The sequence below is a fragment of the Leucopleurus acutus genome (assembly GCF_964270905.1).
Source record: "Leucopleurus acutus genome assembly, chromosome: 19".
Taxonomy (NCBI): Eukaryota; Metazoa; Chordata; class Mammalia; order Artiodactyla; family Delphinidae; genus Leucopleurus; species Leucopleurus acutus.
In genome coordinates, this window is record NC_139161.1 from 51,398,171 (window position 1) to 51,416,816 (window position 18,646).

Here is an 18,646-nt window from a genome sequence, read left to right on the forward strand (position 1 = left end):
GAAGATAAACAAAATTGATAAACCATTAGCCAGACTCATCAAGAAAAAGAGGGAGAGGACTCAAATCAATAAAATTAGAAATGAAAAAGGAGAAGTTACAACAGACACCACAGAAATACAAATCAACCTAAGAGACTACTACAAGCAATGCTATGCCAATAAAATGGACAACCTGGAAGAAATGGACAAATTATCAGAAAGGTATAACCTTCCAAGACTGAACCAGGAAGAAATAGAAAATATGAACAGACCAATAACAAGTCATGAAATAGAAACTGTGATTAAAAATCTTCCAACAAACAAAAGTCCAGGACCAGATGGCTTCACAGGTGAATTCTATCAAACATTTAGAGAAGAGCTAACACGCATCCTTCTCAAACTCTTCCAAAAAATTGAAGAGGAAGAAACACTCCCAAACTCATTTTACGAGGCCACCATCACCCTGATACCAAAACCAGACAAAGATACCACAAAAAAAGAAAATTACAGACCAATACCACTGATGAATATAGATGCAAAAATCCTCAACAAAATACTAGCAAACAGAATCCAACAACATATTAAAAGGATCATACACCGTGATCAAGTGGGATTTATCCCAGGGATGCAAGGATTCTTCAGTATATGCAAATCAATCAATGTGATACACCATATTAACAAATTGAAGAATAAAAACCAGATGATCATCTCAATAGATGCAGAAAAAGCTTTTGACAAAGTTCAACACCCATTTATGATAAAAACTCTCCAGAAAGTGGGCATAGAGGGAACCTACCACAACATAATATATGACAAACCACAGCAAACATCATTCTCAATGGTGAAAAACTGAAAGCATTTCCTCTAAGATCAGGAACGAGACAAGGATGTCCACTCTCACCACTATTATTCAACATAGTTTTGGAAGTCCTAGCCATGGCAATCAGAGAAGAAAAAGAAATAAAAGGAATCCAAGTTGGAAAAGAAGAAGTAAAACTGTCACTGTTTGCAGATGACATGATACTATACATAGAGAATCCTAAAGATGCCACCATAAGACTACTAGAGCTAATCAATGAATTTGGTAAAGTTGCAGGATACAAAATTAGTGCACAGAAATCTCCTGCATTCCTATACACTAATGATGAAAAATCTGAAAGAGAAATTAAGGAAACACTCCCATTTACCACTGCAACAAAAAGAATAAAATACCTAGGAATAAACCTACCTAGGGAGACAGAAGACCTGTATGCAGAAAACTATAAGACACTGATGAAAGTAATTAAAGATGATACAAACAGATGGAGAGATACATACCATGTTCTTGGATTGGAAGAATCAATATTGTGAAAATGACTATACTACCCAAAGCAACCTATAGATTCAATGCAATCCCTATCAAATTACCAATGGCATTTTTTACAGAACTAGAACAAAAAATCTTAAAATTTGTGTGGAGACACAAAACCCCCAAATAGCCAAAGTGGTCTTGAGGGAAAAAAACAGAGCTGGAGGAATCAGACTTCCTGACTTCAGACTATACTACAAAGCTACAGTAATCAAGACAATATGGTACTGGCACAAAAACAGAAATATAGATCAATGGAACAGGATAGAAAGCCCAGAGATAAACCCATGCACCTGTGGTCAACTAATCTATGACAAAGGAGGCAAGGATATACAATGAAGAAAAGACAATCTCTTCAATAAGTGGTGCTGGGAAAACTGGACAGCTACATGTAAAAGAATGAAATTAGAACACTCCATAACACCATACACAAAAATAAACTCAAAATGGATTAGAGACCTAAATGTAAGACTGGACACTATAAAACTCTCAGAGGAAAACATAGGAAGAACACTCTTAATCACAGCAAGATCTTTTTTTTTGGTAGTACGCGGGCCTCTCACTGCTGTGGCCTCTCCCGTTGCGGAGCACAGGCTCCGGACGCGCAGGCTCAGCGGCCATGGCTCACGGGCCCAGCTGCTCCACGGCATGTGGGATCTTCCGGACTGGGGCATGAACCCGTGTCCCCTGCATCGGCAGGCAGATTCTCAACCACTGCGCCACCAGGGAAGCCCACAAGATCTTTTTTGATCCACCTCCTAGAGTAATGGAAATAAGAACAAAAATAAACAAATGGGACCTAATGAAACTTAAAAGTTTTTGCACAGCAAAGGAAACGATAAACAAGATGAAAAGACAACCCTCAGAATTGGAGAAAATATTTGCAAACGAATCAACGGACAAAGGATTAATCTCCAAAATACATAAACAGCTCATGCAGCTCAATATTAAAAAAACAAACAACCCAATCAAAAAATGGGCAGAAGACCTAAACAGACATTTCTCCAAAGACATACAGATGGCCTAGAGGCACATGAAAAGCTGCTCAACATCACTAATTATTAGAGAAATGCAAATCAAAACTACAATGAGGTATCACCTCACACCAGTTAGAATGGGCATCATCAGAAAATCTACAAACAACAAATGCTGGAGGGGGTGTGGAGAAAAGGGAACCCTCTTGCACTGTTGGTGGGAATGTAAATTGATACAGCCACTACGGAGAACAGTATGGAGGTTCCTTACAAAACTAAAAATCGAATTACCATATGACCCAGCAATCCCACTACTGGGCATATACCCAGAGAAAACCACAGTCCACTCTTTCAGCTATTTTTCTATGATTATTGTGGACACGGTTTATGCTCATTGTTGATAGAGTTTTTAAAGTTTGAGGATAACTTTTGTCCATGGAGAGAATACTCCAAAAATATTGGTATTTTATTTAATACTCGATTTTTAAAACATTTATCTATAAACAGAACTTTGAAAAATAAATTTTAATATTTAAACATTGCTTGCATACTTCATTAAAATTCCTTAAATAATCTAAACTGCGATTACAAATTTAATATGATGATTCTTTTGAATACAATTTAAACAGTACACAAAAGGAACACAAATACAATGATTACAAGACTTACTGTCATTATACGTAAATCTGTTTTAACACACCAACACCATGGATTTAGCTACTTTGTTGGTTTCTACTTGTTCCGGTCTTTCTCTAGGAATAAGATATTTTCTCAAGGTTGCTAAAATACTTCTTTTGATGTTTTCTTGGTGTTACCAAAATCTTGCCAGATTCCCTCATATCCCACAAAGAATATTGTCTCAGGTCCTTGAATGCACTGAGGCTACAGAATAGGGCTTCTCAGCAGGCTGATTCGCACTTGGGGCTCTGAAGCTTGTTGTTTCTTCCAAGGAGCTATCTTTGCTCCAGTAAAACTTCTCCTGTTACCCCAAATAGTCTTTTAATGTTTGCATCTTCTACATAAGGTTTTAATTTCTGCAACCTCTTTTTCCTCCGAAATGATGGATTCCTTTAGTTTCACTTGGCTAGAGTTATGGAACTCCTGGTTTTGTCACTATGATAATTGACTTGCTTTGTTAGTATTATTAAAAAATTATGCGTGCATTCCTAATGTCTTATGGTTAAGGTGGCGTCTAGTGGATTTTGCTTCTCTTTAGGACATTTGGCTAATTCAGCATCTCAGGACTGCCTTTCTCCTTGGTCACAGAGTGTGAGTACCAGCGTTGGTTAACTGGTTGGATCTCCTTTCTACCTGGTTATCATGTGCAGCCACATGGTGCTGATCAGTCCTTCCTGTTCTTGGAACAGTTATTTTTTCCTGGGGCTACTTGGCTCCCAAATGCTGCTGGGTCCCGTCTCCTTGCCGTCTTCATCCTCCGTTGCAGCCTTGAGCACGGCCCTTGGCAGTGGTGAACCAACTTGTGAGGCGCGCGCTTGCGCTTAGATGGAGGGGGCCTCCAGACACTCCCACCATCTGTCTTCCGGGCCAGGCGTCGATTCCTTCTTCCTGCATGTTTTCTGCCCAAATCCGCATCTGCTTCCCCCTACCATCCTCCTCCCACCTCTGCGCCCTCTACCCTCCCCCGGGGGGCCCCGCCTTCTTGGAGTCAGGGCTGAGCTCTGGGCTGCGCGGAGCTGAGGACCCCAGAGCGCGGACAGGAGGGGTTGGTTGGAGACCTGTCACCCACACCCCGAACTCCGCCAGGCTTCGGAGGGGCGTGGTCTCGGGCCCAGTTATTTAGCGCATCCACTCTTCTTCCCGCTCAGAAGGGGCGAAACTTCTTTGGGCAAGATGGGTCTCTACCGCGTCCACGTGTCCAGCGGGTCCTCGCTCCGCGCGGGCTCCAACAACAAGGTGCAGCTGTGGCTGGTCGGCCAGCACGGGGAGGTGGCGCTCGGGTGGCGCCTGCGGCCGATGAGCGGCAAGGTGAGCTGGCCGGAGCCGAACGGGGTGGGCTGCGCCCCTGGCCCCAAGGCCCACAAGTCCCCTGGAAGAGACGCGCCGCAGCCGGCCTCCAGCTCCTCCCGGCGGCTACGGGCGCACGCCCCACGCGCGGAGAGGGCTAGGAGACCGCGAGAGTAAAGCGCTTTAGGGCGGGACGCGGCACAAGGTAACTGCTCAATAAATGTTCCCGCCGCCCACCCTCCTTGGAATTGGGATAGTCTTGCGCGCCCGTCGTTCCACAGAAGTCTATTTTTGGAAACTCAGGGGTCCTTAGAGCGGCCGTCCGTCTCCTGTCTCCTCTTCTTAAAAGCTACTATTTCAGATCTTCACAGATCTTCTCCGACCTTGCGGGCTTTATCTCTGGGATGTGGCGGGGATGGGGACGCAGGAAGAGGAGGGAGAAGAAGCCGAGTGATGAGAGCACTCGATTTCCCCACCCACCCCCTCTCCCATCACATCTACCTGGTTGGTATTCGCTCCTGGCTCCTGTTACATTTTGCCTCCGCCGACCCCCAGATTCCCATCTCCCATCCAGCTCTCTCCAAGATCCCCAGATCTGATGTCTGGCCCATGGACGCTTCAAAGGACCATGCTCAAGTGAGGTCCTCCCCTCTCCCCACGTCCCAGACCGCTCCCCTTGTATCCCCCAGGTGCACTCCCACCTCCGCCTCTCTTCGCCTCCGTCTAACCAAGAATCGATCGCTGTCCAGTCCATCTCTTAGACATCTCCGGCATCCATACCCTGATGTCCATCCCACTCTGACCACTAATGTCCCCTCGAACCTACGCCACCTTCATTCTCTTCACCCGCCTCACCGCTTGCGCCCCTGCCCTTCCAAGCCCTTCTGCAGTCAGAGCGATTTCTTCCCAATACATTCCCATCCTTAAAACATTCCCCCGACTGAAAACATGTGAATGGCTTCCGCTTACTCTCAGCACCAAGCCAAAGCTCTTGGCTTAACCTTCCACACTTTACGATCCGGTCCTGCTCATCTGCCCACACCTCGCGCTCAGCGCTCCAGCTCCGCGACGCCGCTCGCCCGGCCTTGGCCTCTGCTCTCCCCGCTTCCCCTCCCTGGCCTGCCTTTCCCCCACCTTTTCCTCTTTCTCATTCTCCCCGGCTAAGCCCTTCGCACCTGTGCGTCTCCGCTTTGACGGGATGTCCTCGGGGAAGCTTGCTCCGGGATGGGTGGGGCCTCTGTGGGCGCTCGGCCTTGGTGACGGGGTCGAGGGGACAATGTCTGTACACTGGTCACCAGTGCGCTCGCGGGTGCCCAGTGCGCAGCCCAACTCTCGGCGCAATCAGTGACTACAGGGAGGAGTGCCCCTCTCCACCTTCCGCCTCCCGCCTCACCCGGGGCTGAGGAACTCACGATCGAGAATGGGGTCGTGGAGCCGCCTGCTTGGTGCGCGCCCCCTTCCTCTCTGGCTCCTTTCGCGCCGCTTTCCCAGAGGCCCAGAGGGAAGGGCGTCCAGAGCTCAGTCCGAGGATTCCTTCCAGAGAGCCCCTCTTGTTGACCCTCTTTTGTCGCGGGCAGGAGAAAATTCGAGGTGGACGTGTCAGAGTACCTGGGGCCGCTGCTGTTCGTGAAACTGAGCAAATGGCACCTCCTTCAGGGTGACGCGTGGTTCTGCAACTCGATCTCCGTGCAGGGCCCCGGGGCCAGTGGGGACGAGTTCAGGTTCCCACGCTGCCGCTGGCTGGAGGGCAAAGGCATCCTGAGCCTACCCGAGGGCACTGGTGAGCAGCGGGGGGGCTTGGGGGTGTGAGAGGCCTCCGGGGGCACGAGAGAAGTTGGGGGTGGGGGAGCGAAGAAGGGGGCGTGGTCTTTGGGGGTCACGGAAGAGGCGGGATGCTGGAGTTGGCACAGAGCAGCAGGGAGACTGGGGGTGTGCAGTGATGCTGAAGGGTCAGGGGCCAGCCGCAAGGGCGGGCTGAGGGACCCCTGGCAGGGCAGGGGAGAGGCTCTCAGGAGGAGCCTCATGGCCCATGCCCTCCTCCCCACTTCTAGGTTGCACAGTGGTCGACGACCCTCAAGGCCTGTTCAAGAAACACAGGGAGGAGGAACTGGAAGAGAGAAGGAAGCTGTACTGGTCTGCCCCACTCCCACTTCCTGACCCCCCAGGGAGCCACTGACCCTTCCCCAGTACCAACGCCTGGTTTCATTTCCACCGCAGGTGGGGTAACTGGAAGGATGGGTTAATCCTGAATATGGCCGGGGCCACAATATGTGACCTCCCCATAGATGAGAGATTTCTGGAGGGCAAAGGAATTGACTTTGAGGCTTCGCTGGTCAAGGGGTAAGAACAAGGTATGCTGGGTGACAGGGAGCTGTCCTGTCCTGGTCCAGTGGAGGCCAGTGGGTTTATGGACTTCACAGGGCTGGACCAGCCCAAGATGGATGCGTGGGGTTGTAATGTTTGATTCTGAGAATAACAAACTCTTCGCCCATCCTTCCCTGAAGGCTGGCAGACCTAGCATCAAAGACTCTTCAAATATTCTGACTAGCTGGAACAGTCTGGATGACTTCAACAGGGTTTTCTGGTGTGGCCAGAGCAAGTTGGCTGGTTAGTGCCCCTACCCCAGTATTTCTCTCAGGACCCTTACCCCCAGATCCTACTCAGTCTAAGGAACCATGGTTGGGAGACCAGAGGCCTGGGCCCCTCCAATAGGTTGGGGTCAAGTGGGGATGGTTTGGTGGGGGTTGGAAAGACCAGGAGCTCAGATCCCACAGAAAACTGCACAAATGCCATCCCCAGAGCAGGTGCGGGACTCCTGGAAGGAGGATGCCTTATTTGGGTACCAGTTTCTCAATGGCTCCAACCCCATGTTGCTGAGATGCTCCAATCACCTTCCTGCCCGCCTAGAGTTTCCTCCAGGGATGGAGGAGCTGCAGGCCCAGCTGGAGGAGCTCCAGGTATGGACGTAAGAGCCCTAAGGAGACCACACAGTGAAATGGGGGTGGGGTGTTTGCGCTGCTGCGGGCTCTACCGTGGGCCCAGCTTGCTGCCAAATGGCGAGACGGGATCCTACAGCAGAAATCTTTTTTTTTTTAATATTTATGTATGTATGTATTTATTTAGCTGTGCCAGCTCTTAGTTGTGGCATGTGGGATCTTCGTTGCAGCACGTGGGATCTTTAGTTGTGGCATGCGGGCTCCTTTAGTTGCAGCATACGGGATCTAGTTCCCTGACCAGGGATCGAACCTGGGCCCCCTGCATTGGGAGCGCAGAGTCTTAACCACTGGACCACCAGGGAAGTCCCTACAGCAGAAATCTTGAGTGATCCTGGAAGGGTGCCCCTCCATGGCTTTCCTCTCCTAAGGAGAATAGCGTGCTGTGGAGGAAGAGTATGTGATGGGTGACAGAGACAGAGTCAAAATGATGAGCTGTAACTGGGTGCTAGGGACTTAGGGAGAGTGTGGAGTAAGAGAATCAGGGTCAGGGCTGGGGCTGTTGATGGGGAGTCAGCATGGAACTAATAAGAGAAAACGCATGGGATTTAGGGTGAGACAGACTTGAGCTTGAATCCTGGCTCTGCTGTTTATAAGCTGTGTGACTTCAGGCAAGATATCTATCCTCTCTGATCATCTGTTTCCTCTTTTATAGAACTGGGGCTAATTCAAGTGCATCTAAGAATTATATGAGGCAACAAGCCCATGATCCATCACCTGGTAGGAAGTAGGCCATGGAGACAAATTAGTTTCCTTCTTCCTTCGGGGAATCAGAGTGGGAAGAAGATGTCTTATGCTGATAGCAGCCCTTGCTCTCTGCCCCCATCCAGGGAGGCACGCTATTTGAAGCTGACGTCTCCTTGCTGGATGGGATCAAGGTCAACGTCATCCTGTGTAGCCAGCAGTACCTGGCTGCTCCTCTGGTTATGCTGAAACTGCAGCCTGATGGGAAACTCTTACCCATGGTCATCAGGTGAGAGGACTCAGACTGTAAGGGAGCGGCAGCTGTCAGATGGAGAATGCTAAGCAACTTTGGAGGAAGAGGAAGAGCTTAAGCATGCAAGGGAAGGGGAGTCTGTTGTGCACTGGCCCTCACCCCTCCCAAATCCCACTTCTGTCCCTCTTCCAGCTCCAACTGCCATGCAAGGGGTCTCCCCCACCACTGCTTTTCCTGCCCACGGATCCCCCGATGGCCTGGCTCCTGGCCAAATGCTGGGTCCGCAGCTCTGACTTCCAGCTTCACGAGCTGCAGTCTCATCTCCTAAGGGGACACTTGGTGGCTGAGGTCATTGCTGTGGCCACCATGAGGTGCCTTCCATCGATACATCCTATGTTCAAGGTAACACTTTATCCCCCCCTCCTCCCCCGCTCTCTGCCCCACAGAGTGGTCCCACCTCTGGAAGCACCTTCTGTGTGGAATCTCAGCTTTTGGGAAGAAGCAACCAATAAAAGACAAATGAACAATGGCGCGAGAGCATGGCTTGCTCTGCATTTCTAACAGGGTGATATCACTTCCGAGGAGGTGAAAATGATTCATTGATGGGGTGGAGAGTGGTGGGAGGGTGAGGGAGTGGGGGGCAGGAAGTCTTACTCTTTTTATGTATAAAGCACAGATACACATGCAGTATATAAACAGAATACACAAATGACTGAGGATTCCACCCAGGGAGAGGGGACCATGCGAATAATATAAAAGATTTTTCCAGCCAGTTTTGAAGGGTTCCCAGATAGTAACACATAGGCCGGTTAGAGGGGCTCAGGTCAGCGACAGTAGCTGACATTTAGAACAGAGTGTTCGTCCATTAACGTTTTTCTTGGGTGTCTCCGATGGGGCAAATAACCATTCTAGATGCCGGTGCTAAGCAAGACAGCCAAGGTCCTAGTCTCTGGGGATTTTCCTATCCATTAAAGGCTAACAGACGGTGAAGACTGTATTGTAACAGATCAGCTGTGGTGAGCACACTGCAGAGAATCAGAGCAGGGTGATGTGATAGTGAGTTTAGACTGGGTGGTCGGGATAGGCTCCTTTCAGGAGGTGACAGGGAGAATGAAATTACACAGAGCCAGCCATGAGCAGAGCACGGGGCACATTGCTCTAGGCGGAGGGGACAGCTTAGCGCCAAGGTTCTGACTCAGGAACAAGGTTGGAGTGTTTGAAGGACAGAAAGAAGGTGAGTATAATGGACAAAGCGGTAGGAGAGTATAATGGACAAAGGGTAGGAGATGAAGTTCTGGAGGTAGCAGATTAGACCATGTTCTGGAGGGCAAAAAATTATTTTTATGTATAAAGCACATATATATTTACAGGAGGTAACAGATATATAGTATATCTGTAGCACTAAAAGTTCATGGGGCAGGTTAAGAGTACAAAAAATATCAAAAAAGCCTCCTTGGAGAAGTGATAATGAAAACAAAGGTGGAGAAACATTGAGAAGACCATGAAGAGAAAAGGAGAACGATTTCTTTCAATGATCAAAGAGCATTAAGTCAGTGGTGTTGAGGGGCCGCTGTACTTCAGTCCCTGCTTTTCCCGAAGACCTGGTACCTTTCCTGCTTTTCAGCCCCTATTTCCTGCAGGGATGGGCCACAGCTGTCTTCTGACCCTGCCCTTCCCTGTTCTTCTCCCTCCAGCTTCTCATTCTGCACATTCGATACACCATGGAAATTAACCTCAGGGCCAGGACTGGGCTGGTCGCTGATTTGGGAATTTTCGACCAGGTATGAGGAGAGAAAGGGGGCGGTTCTGGAGTTCACACTCCAACTCTGGCCGTGGGGCAGGTGGACTGGCCTGACCCCACCTGTCCTTGTTCCTCAGGTGGTGAGCACAGGTGGGGGCGGTCATGTGGAGCTGTTCAAGAGAGCAGGAGCCTTTCTAACCTATAGCTCCTTCTGCCCCCTGATGACCTGGCTGAGCGGGGGCTCTTGGGAGTCAAGTCTCCTTTCTATGTGCAAGATGCCCTTCGGCTCTGGGAAATCATCTCTCAGTGAGGTGGCAGGGCGCGGTGAGGCCGGGGAGGAAGCTGGGGAAACATGAGGTCTGTGGCCCAGCTGGGGGGCTGCGCGGGCAAGGAGCAAAGGGCCTGGGGGCTCCCTGTCGTCAGCCTCAGCTCCCCCGCCCTGAGCCCTCCACTGGCAGCTACGTGGAGGGCATTGTGAGTCTCCACTATAAGACGGACAAGTCTGTGAAAGAGGATCTTGAGCTGCAGGCCTGGTGTCGAGAGATCACTGAGATTGGACTGCTAGGGGCCCAGGACCGAGGTAGGATGAGCCCCGAGACCCCAGCACATGATTCCTCCCTAGAACTTCCCCAGAATCCTCTCTACTTCTATGGAACCTTCCAGAAGCATTCCCAACCCCTATGAAAACACCCAAAGCCTTCCCAGATTCCTTTTCCTCTCAGCTAGAAGCAGGTCTCCATCCTGTGCACTGAGAGCCCCTCTAGATGCAGTGGGACCAGAGGTTGCTCATAAATGTTTAACAACTGGCTCCCTGGGGGAAAAAAAAATGCCCCGATTTGTAGCATTTGCCCATTTCCATGGTGTAAATATTGCACTGTGGCTACCAAGGTGATGTCAACCAGCTTGCTAAATACTTGAACATTTGACATCATTGACTCTTGTGAGCCACACCAGCACCCCACTGAGTGGGACCCTCCCAAAAGACCTCCCTGCTCCCGCCACCCCAACCCACGCTCGTCTCACTTCCCACAGTAGTTACTGAGAGTCCTTGGTCTTCTCCTTACCTCTCTTGTTCTCCTCCTCAGTCCCTCTGAACTCTGCCTCTATCCTTGGCCTCACAGCTTCTAACTCTCCTTACCCCTTGCAGGGTTTCCCATCGCCCTACAGTCCAAGGACCAGCTTTGCCACTTTGTGACCACGTGCATCTTCACCTGCACTGGCCAGCACAGCTCCAACCACCTAGGCCAGGTACTTATCATAGGGGGACAGCTGGGCATTTGTGCTGGAGGGGGAAGGGGGCTGTGTGCAGGTGGTCTTAGGGGTTTTCATGTTTAGTAGACATTGACTGCCCCTCCTTAGCTCGACTGGTACGCTTGGGTCCCTAACGCGCCCTGCACGATGCGGCTGCCCCCGCCAACCACCAAGGATGTGACACTGGAGACAGTGATGGCAACACTGCCCAACTTTCATCAGGTTTCTCTCCAGATGTCCATCACTTGGCAACTGGGCAGACGCCAGTCCATCATGGTGAGAGCCAGGTGCCCGGGTCCCCGAGGAAGGGGGCAGGTACTGGGAGCTGTGGCACTCCAGACTGAGGGTCAGTGAAGCTCTCAGCTGCCTTTTTCCCCTCTGTCCAGGTGGCTCTGGACCAACATAAGGAGGAGTATTTTTCGGGCCCTGAGCCCAAGGCTGCACTGAAGAAGTTCAGGGAGGAGCTGGCTGCCCTGGAAAAGGGCATTGAGATCCGGAATGCCAAGCTGGACTTGCCCTACGAATACCTGCGGCCCAGCCTGGTGGAAAACAGTGTGGCCATAGGAGTGCCCCAAGCCTTGGGTTGTTTCGGCCCCCTTCCACCCAAGCCACACCCATCCCCTAGTGCTCTCAGTCTTGCCCTCCCCAAACCCCATCCTCTTCCCAACTCCCATCGTCCCCAAAGTCACCTTTTCATTGTCTGCGCCCACCGGGAACAAATTTTACTCCAGATGCAGGACCTAGGGACCTTGTCCCTATTTCTCCCGCCTCACCCCCACCCCTTCTTCCTTGATATTTCAGATCACCCATAGGGCAGGTTAACAGCCACATTTTTTTTTTTTTGCGGTGCGCGGGCCTCTCATTGTTGTAGCCTCTCCCGTTGCAGAGCACAGGCTCCGGACGCGCAGGCTCAGCGGCCATGGCTCACGGACCCAGCCGCTCCGTGGCATGTGGGATCTTCCTGAACCGGGGCACGAACCCGTGTCCCCTGCATCGGCAGGCGGAATCTCAACCACTGTGCCACCAGGGAAGCCCCAACAGCCACATTTATACAAACAGTTCCAAGAATAGAATAGGGTGATAATGAATGAATGAACCTTTTATGAATCAAATATGATTCTGAACCTAAATTCAGTTAATGACAGGAAAAAGATATTTTAGACTAATGAAAGAAAAGAATTCAGTCCAAACTATGCTAAATCAAATATTGGCCAAAGAGTGTACAGCACATCTTTCTAACTGGATGGGATTCACTGCTTGTCCTGAGACCAGTCACAACACAAAGCAAACCATTAACACAGCAATTCTCAAGATTTTCATTTCATGACTCACTTAGAAAGTGATAAATGGAAGTTAACTAGTTAAACTGCAGAAGCTGCTCTCAGCTGGAGGTACTTGGCCTCAGGGTTTTGCCCAAGGGATCCATATGGATAATCCGTTTGCACTTCATCAGTTGGAAAGCTCCAAGTAAAAAGGATTAACTGGAAAAGTACTAAAAATCTCATTATTTTAACGGGGGACAACAAAGGAGTCAATAAAATCCAACTTCTGTATCTGATTAAAAGTCTGGAAAAACAAACTTGGAAGTTTGATTTCTTAATATGATCATCTGTGGATATGGTGAAACAGAAACTAACAGTAAACACAAACCAGAATTGTTTCCTTTACAGCACGATCAAAGTTGCTTCCTGCCTCTGATTCTATTTAATTTGGCAGAAGACATATGGGGGATGCTTGGTCTGATTCTTGAAGGAAGAATACGAAATGCAGAGTTGAGAGGTTGGGGTAGAGTTTAATGCTGGGATCCAGAAGAACCCACAAGGAGGTGAGAGAGCACGGCGCAGCTCCACGCCAGAAATAATGCAGTCTAGCGAGTGAGAGAAGCGGTGGGAAGGGGTGGTCTCATGAAGAACATGTTTCACGCCAGGAAATTAGGCTTGACCTTTAGGAAACGGCCATTGAAGGATTATAAGTAAGGGTATGACAGGGTCCTGGAAGTCACACTCACAGAGGCACCCCCTTCCCCTTGGAGGCCATACCCCTGTCTCCTTGGAGACCACACCCCCTTCTCCTTGGAGGTCACATTCTCTTCTCCTTGGAGTCCACACCCTCTTCTCATTGGAGGCCACACCTGCTTCTCCTTGGAGGTCACAAGAATGCACAGTGACCAAGTGAACAAGGGCTGAATCTTGAGCAGACAGGCCCTGGGCAGGAGTACGCAGCAGTTTGTTTCCCAGTGAGAGGGCCTGGGCTCTGGCGACTCCACACCGCAGCTTAGCGCTAGGTGTGGGGCAGACAAACCCAGGAGAAGTCTGTCACAGCAGCAGCCCAGATCTCAGGCAGCAGTACAGTTACCTCAATTCCTGCAGCCACAACACCCTTGACCCCCCAAGCCCCAGCCCACTCCACACCACAGACTTGTACTAGATCAGGGAGGAACACAACAGAGAAAGGGGTGCGACCCTGGGCTGCTTCTGAGTGGAACCATGGATGCCTACACACGTGGCGCAAAGCCTCTCTGTGACTACACGGGCCTCACTTGCTTCAACAACCACCTCCTGGGAGAGAGAACCTGACTGAACCTGACTCTCAGGGCCTCTACTCCAGAAGCTGGGGAGCAGACCCCACCCTGACAGGATGGAGACAGCCATGGAGCAAAGAGGAAGCCCCGCCCAATATCCAGCACAGGGTCTGGACACCACAACACCAACCACACCCCCTATACCAAGGGGTTAGCTGACAGCATGCTCTGAGGAAAGACATGGCTGGCATCCATACCAAAACCAGCCCTCGGGACTTTCCTGGCAGTCCAGTGGTTAGGACTCCATGCTTTCACTGCCATGGCCTGGGTTCAATCCCTGGTCAGGGAACTAAGATCCTGCAAGCCACGCAGCACGGCAAAACAACAACAACAACAAAAGCCAGCCCTCGCACCAAAAATAATGGACCCACACGGTCTACACAGGGATACTCTCACATAAAAACAACCTGCAAGACCACGGTAGATAACTGTTTCTCCTGAATGCCTAGAGACAAAAAAAGTTAAGTAAAATGAAAAAGCAGAGGAACTATTCCCAATTAAAAGAACAAAAGAAATCCCCTTAAAGAACAAATAATGAAGCAGACCTCACCAGTCCACCAGACCCCGAGTTAAAAAAGGAGGCAATAAAAATGCTAAAGGAGTAGAGCAGAGATTGGCAAAACATTCTAAATCAACTATACTTCAATAAAAAAATGTTTAAAAATGCTAAGGGAATTAAGAAATTATCAACAGAAATGCAGATCACTGTAACAAGGAAATAGAAACTATAAAGATGAACCAAAGTTAGACAATTCAATTGCTTAGACCAATCTAGAAGCAAGGAATAGCAGACTAAATGACACAGAAGAACGAATAAGTGATCTAGAAGATAGAATAATGGAAATTACCCAAACAGAATGACAGGAAGACAAATTAAAAAAAAAGAAAAGAAAAAGAAAACAATATATGAGATCTATGGGGTAATATAAAGCGTGCCAACCTACGCATAATAGGGGTTCCAGAAGGAAATGAGAGAGAGAGAAGGGGATGGAAAATGTATTTGAATAACATCCAGTCATGATAAAAACTCTCACCAAAGTGTGGGCATAGAGGGAACATATCTCAATGTAATAAAAGCCACTTATGACAAACCCACAGCTGACACAATATTCAACGGTGAAAAGCTGAAAGTCTTCCCTCTAAGTTCAGAAACAAGACAAGGATGCCCACTCTTACCACTTCTATTCCTTTTTTTTTTTTTTGACCACACTGCACAGTTTGTGGGATCTTAGTTCACCGACCAGGGACTGAACCTGGGCCACAGCAGTGAAACCACCGAGTCCTAGCCACTGGACTGCCAGGTAACTCCCTCACCACTTCTATTCAACATAGTATTGGAAGTCCTAGCCACAGCAATCAGACAAGAAAAAGAAACAAAAGGTACACAAATTGGAAGGGAAGAGGTAAAACTGTCACTATTTGCAGATGACATGATACTGTATATAGAGGACCCTGAAATCTCCACACAAAAACTATTAGAATTAATAAATGAATTTAGCAAGGTAGCAGGATACAAGATTAATATACATAAATCTGTTGCATTTCCTTACACTAATAATGAAATATCATAAAGAGCAAGCAAAAAACAATCTCATTTAAAATCATGTCATAAAAATAAAATACCTAGGAATCAACTTAACCAAGGAGGTGAAATACCTATATGCTGAAAACTATAAAACATTGATAAAGGAAACTGAATATGATTCAAAGAAATGGAAAGATATCCCATTGAATATTCTCTTGAATTGAAAGAATTAATATTGTTAAAATGGCCATACTACCCAAAGCAATCTACAGATTTAATGTAATCCCTATCAAAATATAAATGACATTTTTCACAGAACTACGACAAATAATCCTAAAATTTACATGGAACCACAAAAGGCCCAGAATTGCCAAAGCAATCCTGAGGAAAAAGAACAAAGCTGGAGACATAACCCTTCCAGACCTCAGACTATACTACAAAGCTTTAGTAATCAAAACAGCGTGGTTTTGGCACAAAAACAGACATATAGGTCAATGGAACAGAGTAGAGAGCCCAGAAATAAACCCACACACCTATGGTTAATTAATCTATGACAAAGAAAGCAAGCCTATACAATGGAGAAAAGATAGTCTCTTCAACAAGTGGTGTTGCGAAAGCTGGATAGCTTTAGGTAAATCAATGAAATTAGAACACTTCCTCACCCCATATATAAAAATAAACTAAAAATTGTTTAAAGACCTAAATATAAGACATGACACTTTAAAACTCCCAAAAGAGAGCATAGGTAAAACATTCTTAGACATAAATCACAGCAATATTTCCTTAGATCAGTTTCCCAAGGCAAAAGAAATAAAACGAAAAATAAACACATGGGACCTAATCAAACTTCAAAGCTTTTGCACAGCAAAGAAAACTATCAACAAAATGAAAAGACAACATATGGAATGGGAGAAAATATATGCAAACAATGTGGCCAACAAGGGGTTAATATCCAAAATATAAAAACAGCTCATACAACTCAATATCTGAAAAGCAAACAAACCAATTTAAAAAATGGACTTCCCTGGAGGTCCAGTGGTTAAGACTTCGCCTTCCAGTGCAGGGGGTGCGGGTTTGATCCCTAGTCAGGGAGCTAGGATCTCACATGCTTCGCAGCCAAAAAACCAAAACATAAAATAGAAGCAATATTGTAACAAATTCAATAAAGACTTTAGAAAACAATGGACTGAAGACCTAAATAAATATTTCTCCAAAGAAAACACACAAATGACCAACAGGCACATGAAAAGATGCTCAACATTGTTAATTATTCAAGAAATGAAAATCAAAATCACAATGAGGTATTACATCACACCAGTCAGAATGGATGTCATCAAAAAGTCTACAAATAATAGGGCTTCCCTGGTGGCGCAGTGGTTGAGAGTCCGCCTGCCGATGCAGGGGACACGGGTTCGTGCCCTGGTCTGGGAAGATCCCACATGCCGCGGAGAGGCTGGGCCCGTGAGCCATGGCCACTGAGCCTGCGCGTCCGGAGCCTGTGCTGCGCAACGGGAGAGGCCACAACAGTGAGAGCCCCGCGTACCGAAAAAAAAAAAAAAAAAGCCTACAAATAATAAATGCTGGAGAGGGTGTGGAGAAAAGGGAACCCTCTTGCACTGTTGGTGGGAATGTAAATTGGTGCAGCCACTATGGAGAACAGTATGGACATTCCTTAAACAACTAAAAATAGAGCTACCACACAGTGCAGCAATTCCACTCCTGGGTATATACCCGGAAAAAATGAAAGCTCTAATTCAAAAGGATACATGCACCCCAATGTTCATAGCAGTACTATTTATAATAGCCAAGACAGGAAACAACGCAAGTGCTGAACAGCAGACGATTGGCTTAAGACATACACACACATACAGTGGAATATTACTCAGCCAGAAGCAGCTGGGGAGGGACAAATTAGGAGTATGAGATTAAAAGGCAGAAAATACTATACATAAAATAGATAAGCAACAAGGATTTACTGTATAGCACAGGGAATTATACTAAATATCTTTTAATAACCTATAATGGAATATAATCGGCAAAAAAAAAGAACATGAATCACTATGCTGCACACCTGAAACTAACACAATATTGTAAATCAACTATACTTCAATTAAAAAAAAAACAAACAGTATGTTTGCCAAAGTTGGCAGTCCCCTGAAGATTGGTACTATATGTACTCCAAGGATAACAAAGAAAAATAATTTCCTTCAGAAAGCATCTTTGAATCAGAGATATTATAAAGGTCATGAAATCTTCCACATTAAACAGAGTTTCTATTTTGTTTGATTATAAGAAATTAGTAAGTGCTTTGTAAAAACCTAAGATAAGAAAGTGCAAAGACTAGCTGGGCCGGGGCTAGGTAGAGATAATACCAAAATTGATGGTGCTTTAGATATGACAGTCTTTAGGAAAGATTCTCTTTAGGCTGGAAGAAAAGGAAATAATTGTCAGAAGAAAATGACATCTTAAAACTTCACAGTCTTTGAAAAGAGAACCAAGTCATTAATTATACTTATTACCTTCCACAAATATATTACATCTGTAATTAAACTGGCTTCAAAGGGACAGAGTCTTACTATGGTTTTCACGTTTAAAAGGGTATTTTTAAGTAAAAAAATATATTACTCAATTAAGTTATAGAAATTTAGTTAAAAGATAAATACTACATACTGGACGTTCCTCAAAAAACTAAAAATGGAACTACCATATGATCCAGTAATTCCACTCCTGGGTATATATCCAAAGAAAATGAAAACACTAATTTGAAAAGATACATGTACCCCAATGTTCACAGCAGCATTATTTACAATAACCAAGATATGGAAGCAACCTAAGTGCCCATCAATAAACAAATAGATAAAGAAGATGTGGTATATATACACAACGGAATATTACTCAGCCATAAAAAAGAATGAAATTTTGCCATTTGCAACAACATGGATGGGCCTGGAGGGTATTAGGCTTAGTGAAATGTCAGGGAAACACAAATATATCACCTATATGTTGAATCTAAAAAATAAAGCAAACTAATGAATATAGCAAAAAAGAAACAGATTCACAGATATAGAGAACAAACTTAGTGGCTATCAATAGGGAGAGGGAAGGTGGGAGGGGCAAGATAGGGGTAGGGATTTAAGAGGTACAAACTACTGTGTATAAAATAAATGAGCTACAAGGATAGGGAATAAAGCCAATATTTTATAGTAACTATAAATGGAATTATAATCTATAAACATTTTGAATTACTATGTTATATATATACAGGAAACTAATGTAATATTGTAAATCAACTATACCTCAATTTAAGAAGATAAATATTATATATGGATGAGAAAAATAAAACCCATATAAG

General features: G+C 46.6%; 1 protein-coding gene across 1 annotated transcript; it reads left to right on the forward strand.

Moving 5' to 3' along the window:
• Positions 1 to 4,152: 4,152 nt before the first annotated feature.
• ALOX15 (arachidonate 15-lipoxygenase) lies at positions 4,153 to 12,000 on the forward strand (the record flags this gene model as incomplete). The annotated part of the gene is given in 19 exon segments (XM_082861626.1): positions 4,153 to 4,287; positions 5,844 to 5,845; positions 5,847 to 6,046; positions 6,318 to 6,399; positions 6,484 to 6,606; positions 6,771 to 6,781; positions 6,784 to 6,873; positions 7,066 to 7,223; positions 8,090 to 8,225; positions 8,228 to 8,232; positions 8,389 to 8,598; positions 9,891 to 9,977; positions 10,075 to 10,150; positions 10,153 to 10,243; positions 10,396 to 10,517; positions 11,085 to 11,185; positions 11,297 to 11,464; positions 11,575 to 11,770; positions 11,990 to 12,000. Coding segments are annotated over 19 exon segments (2,004 nt in total).
• Between the last annotated feature and the right edge of the window lie 6,646 nt (positions 12,001 to 18,646).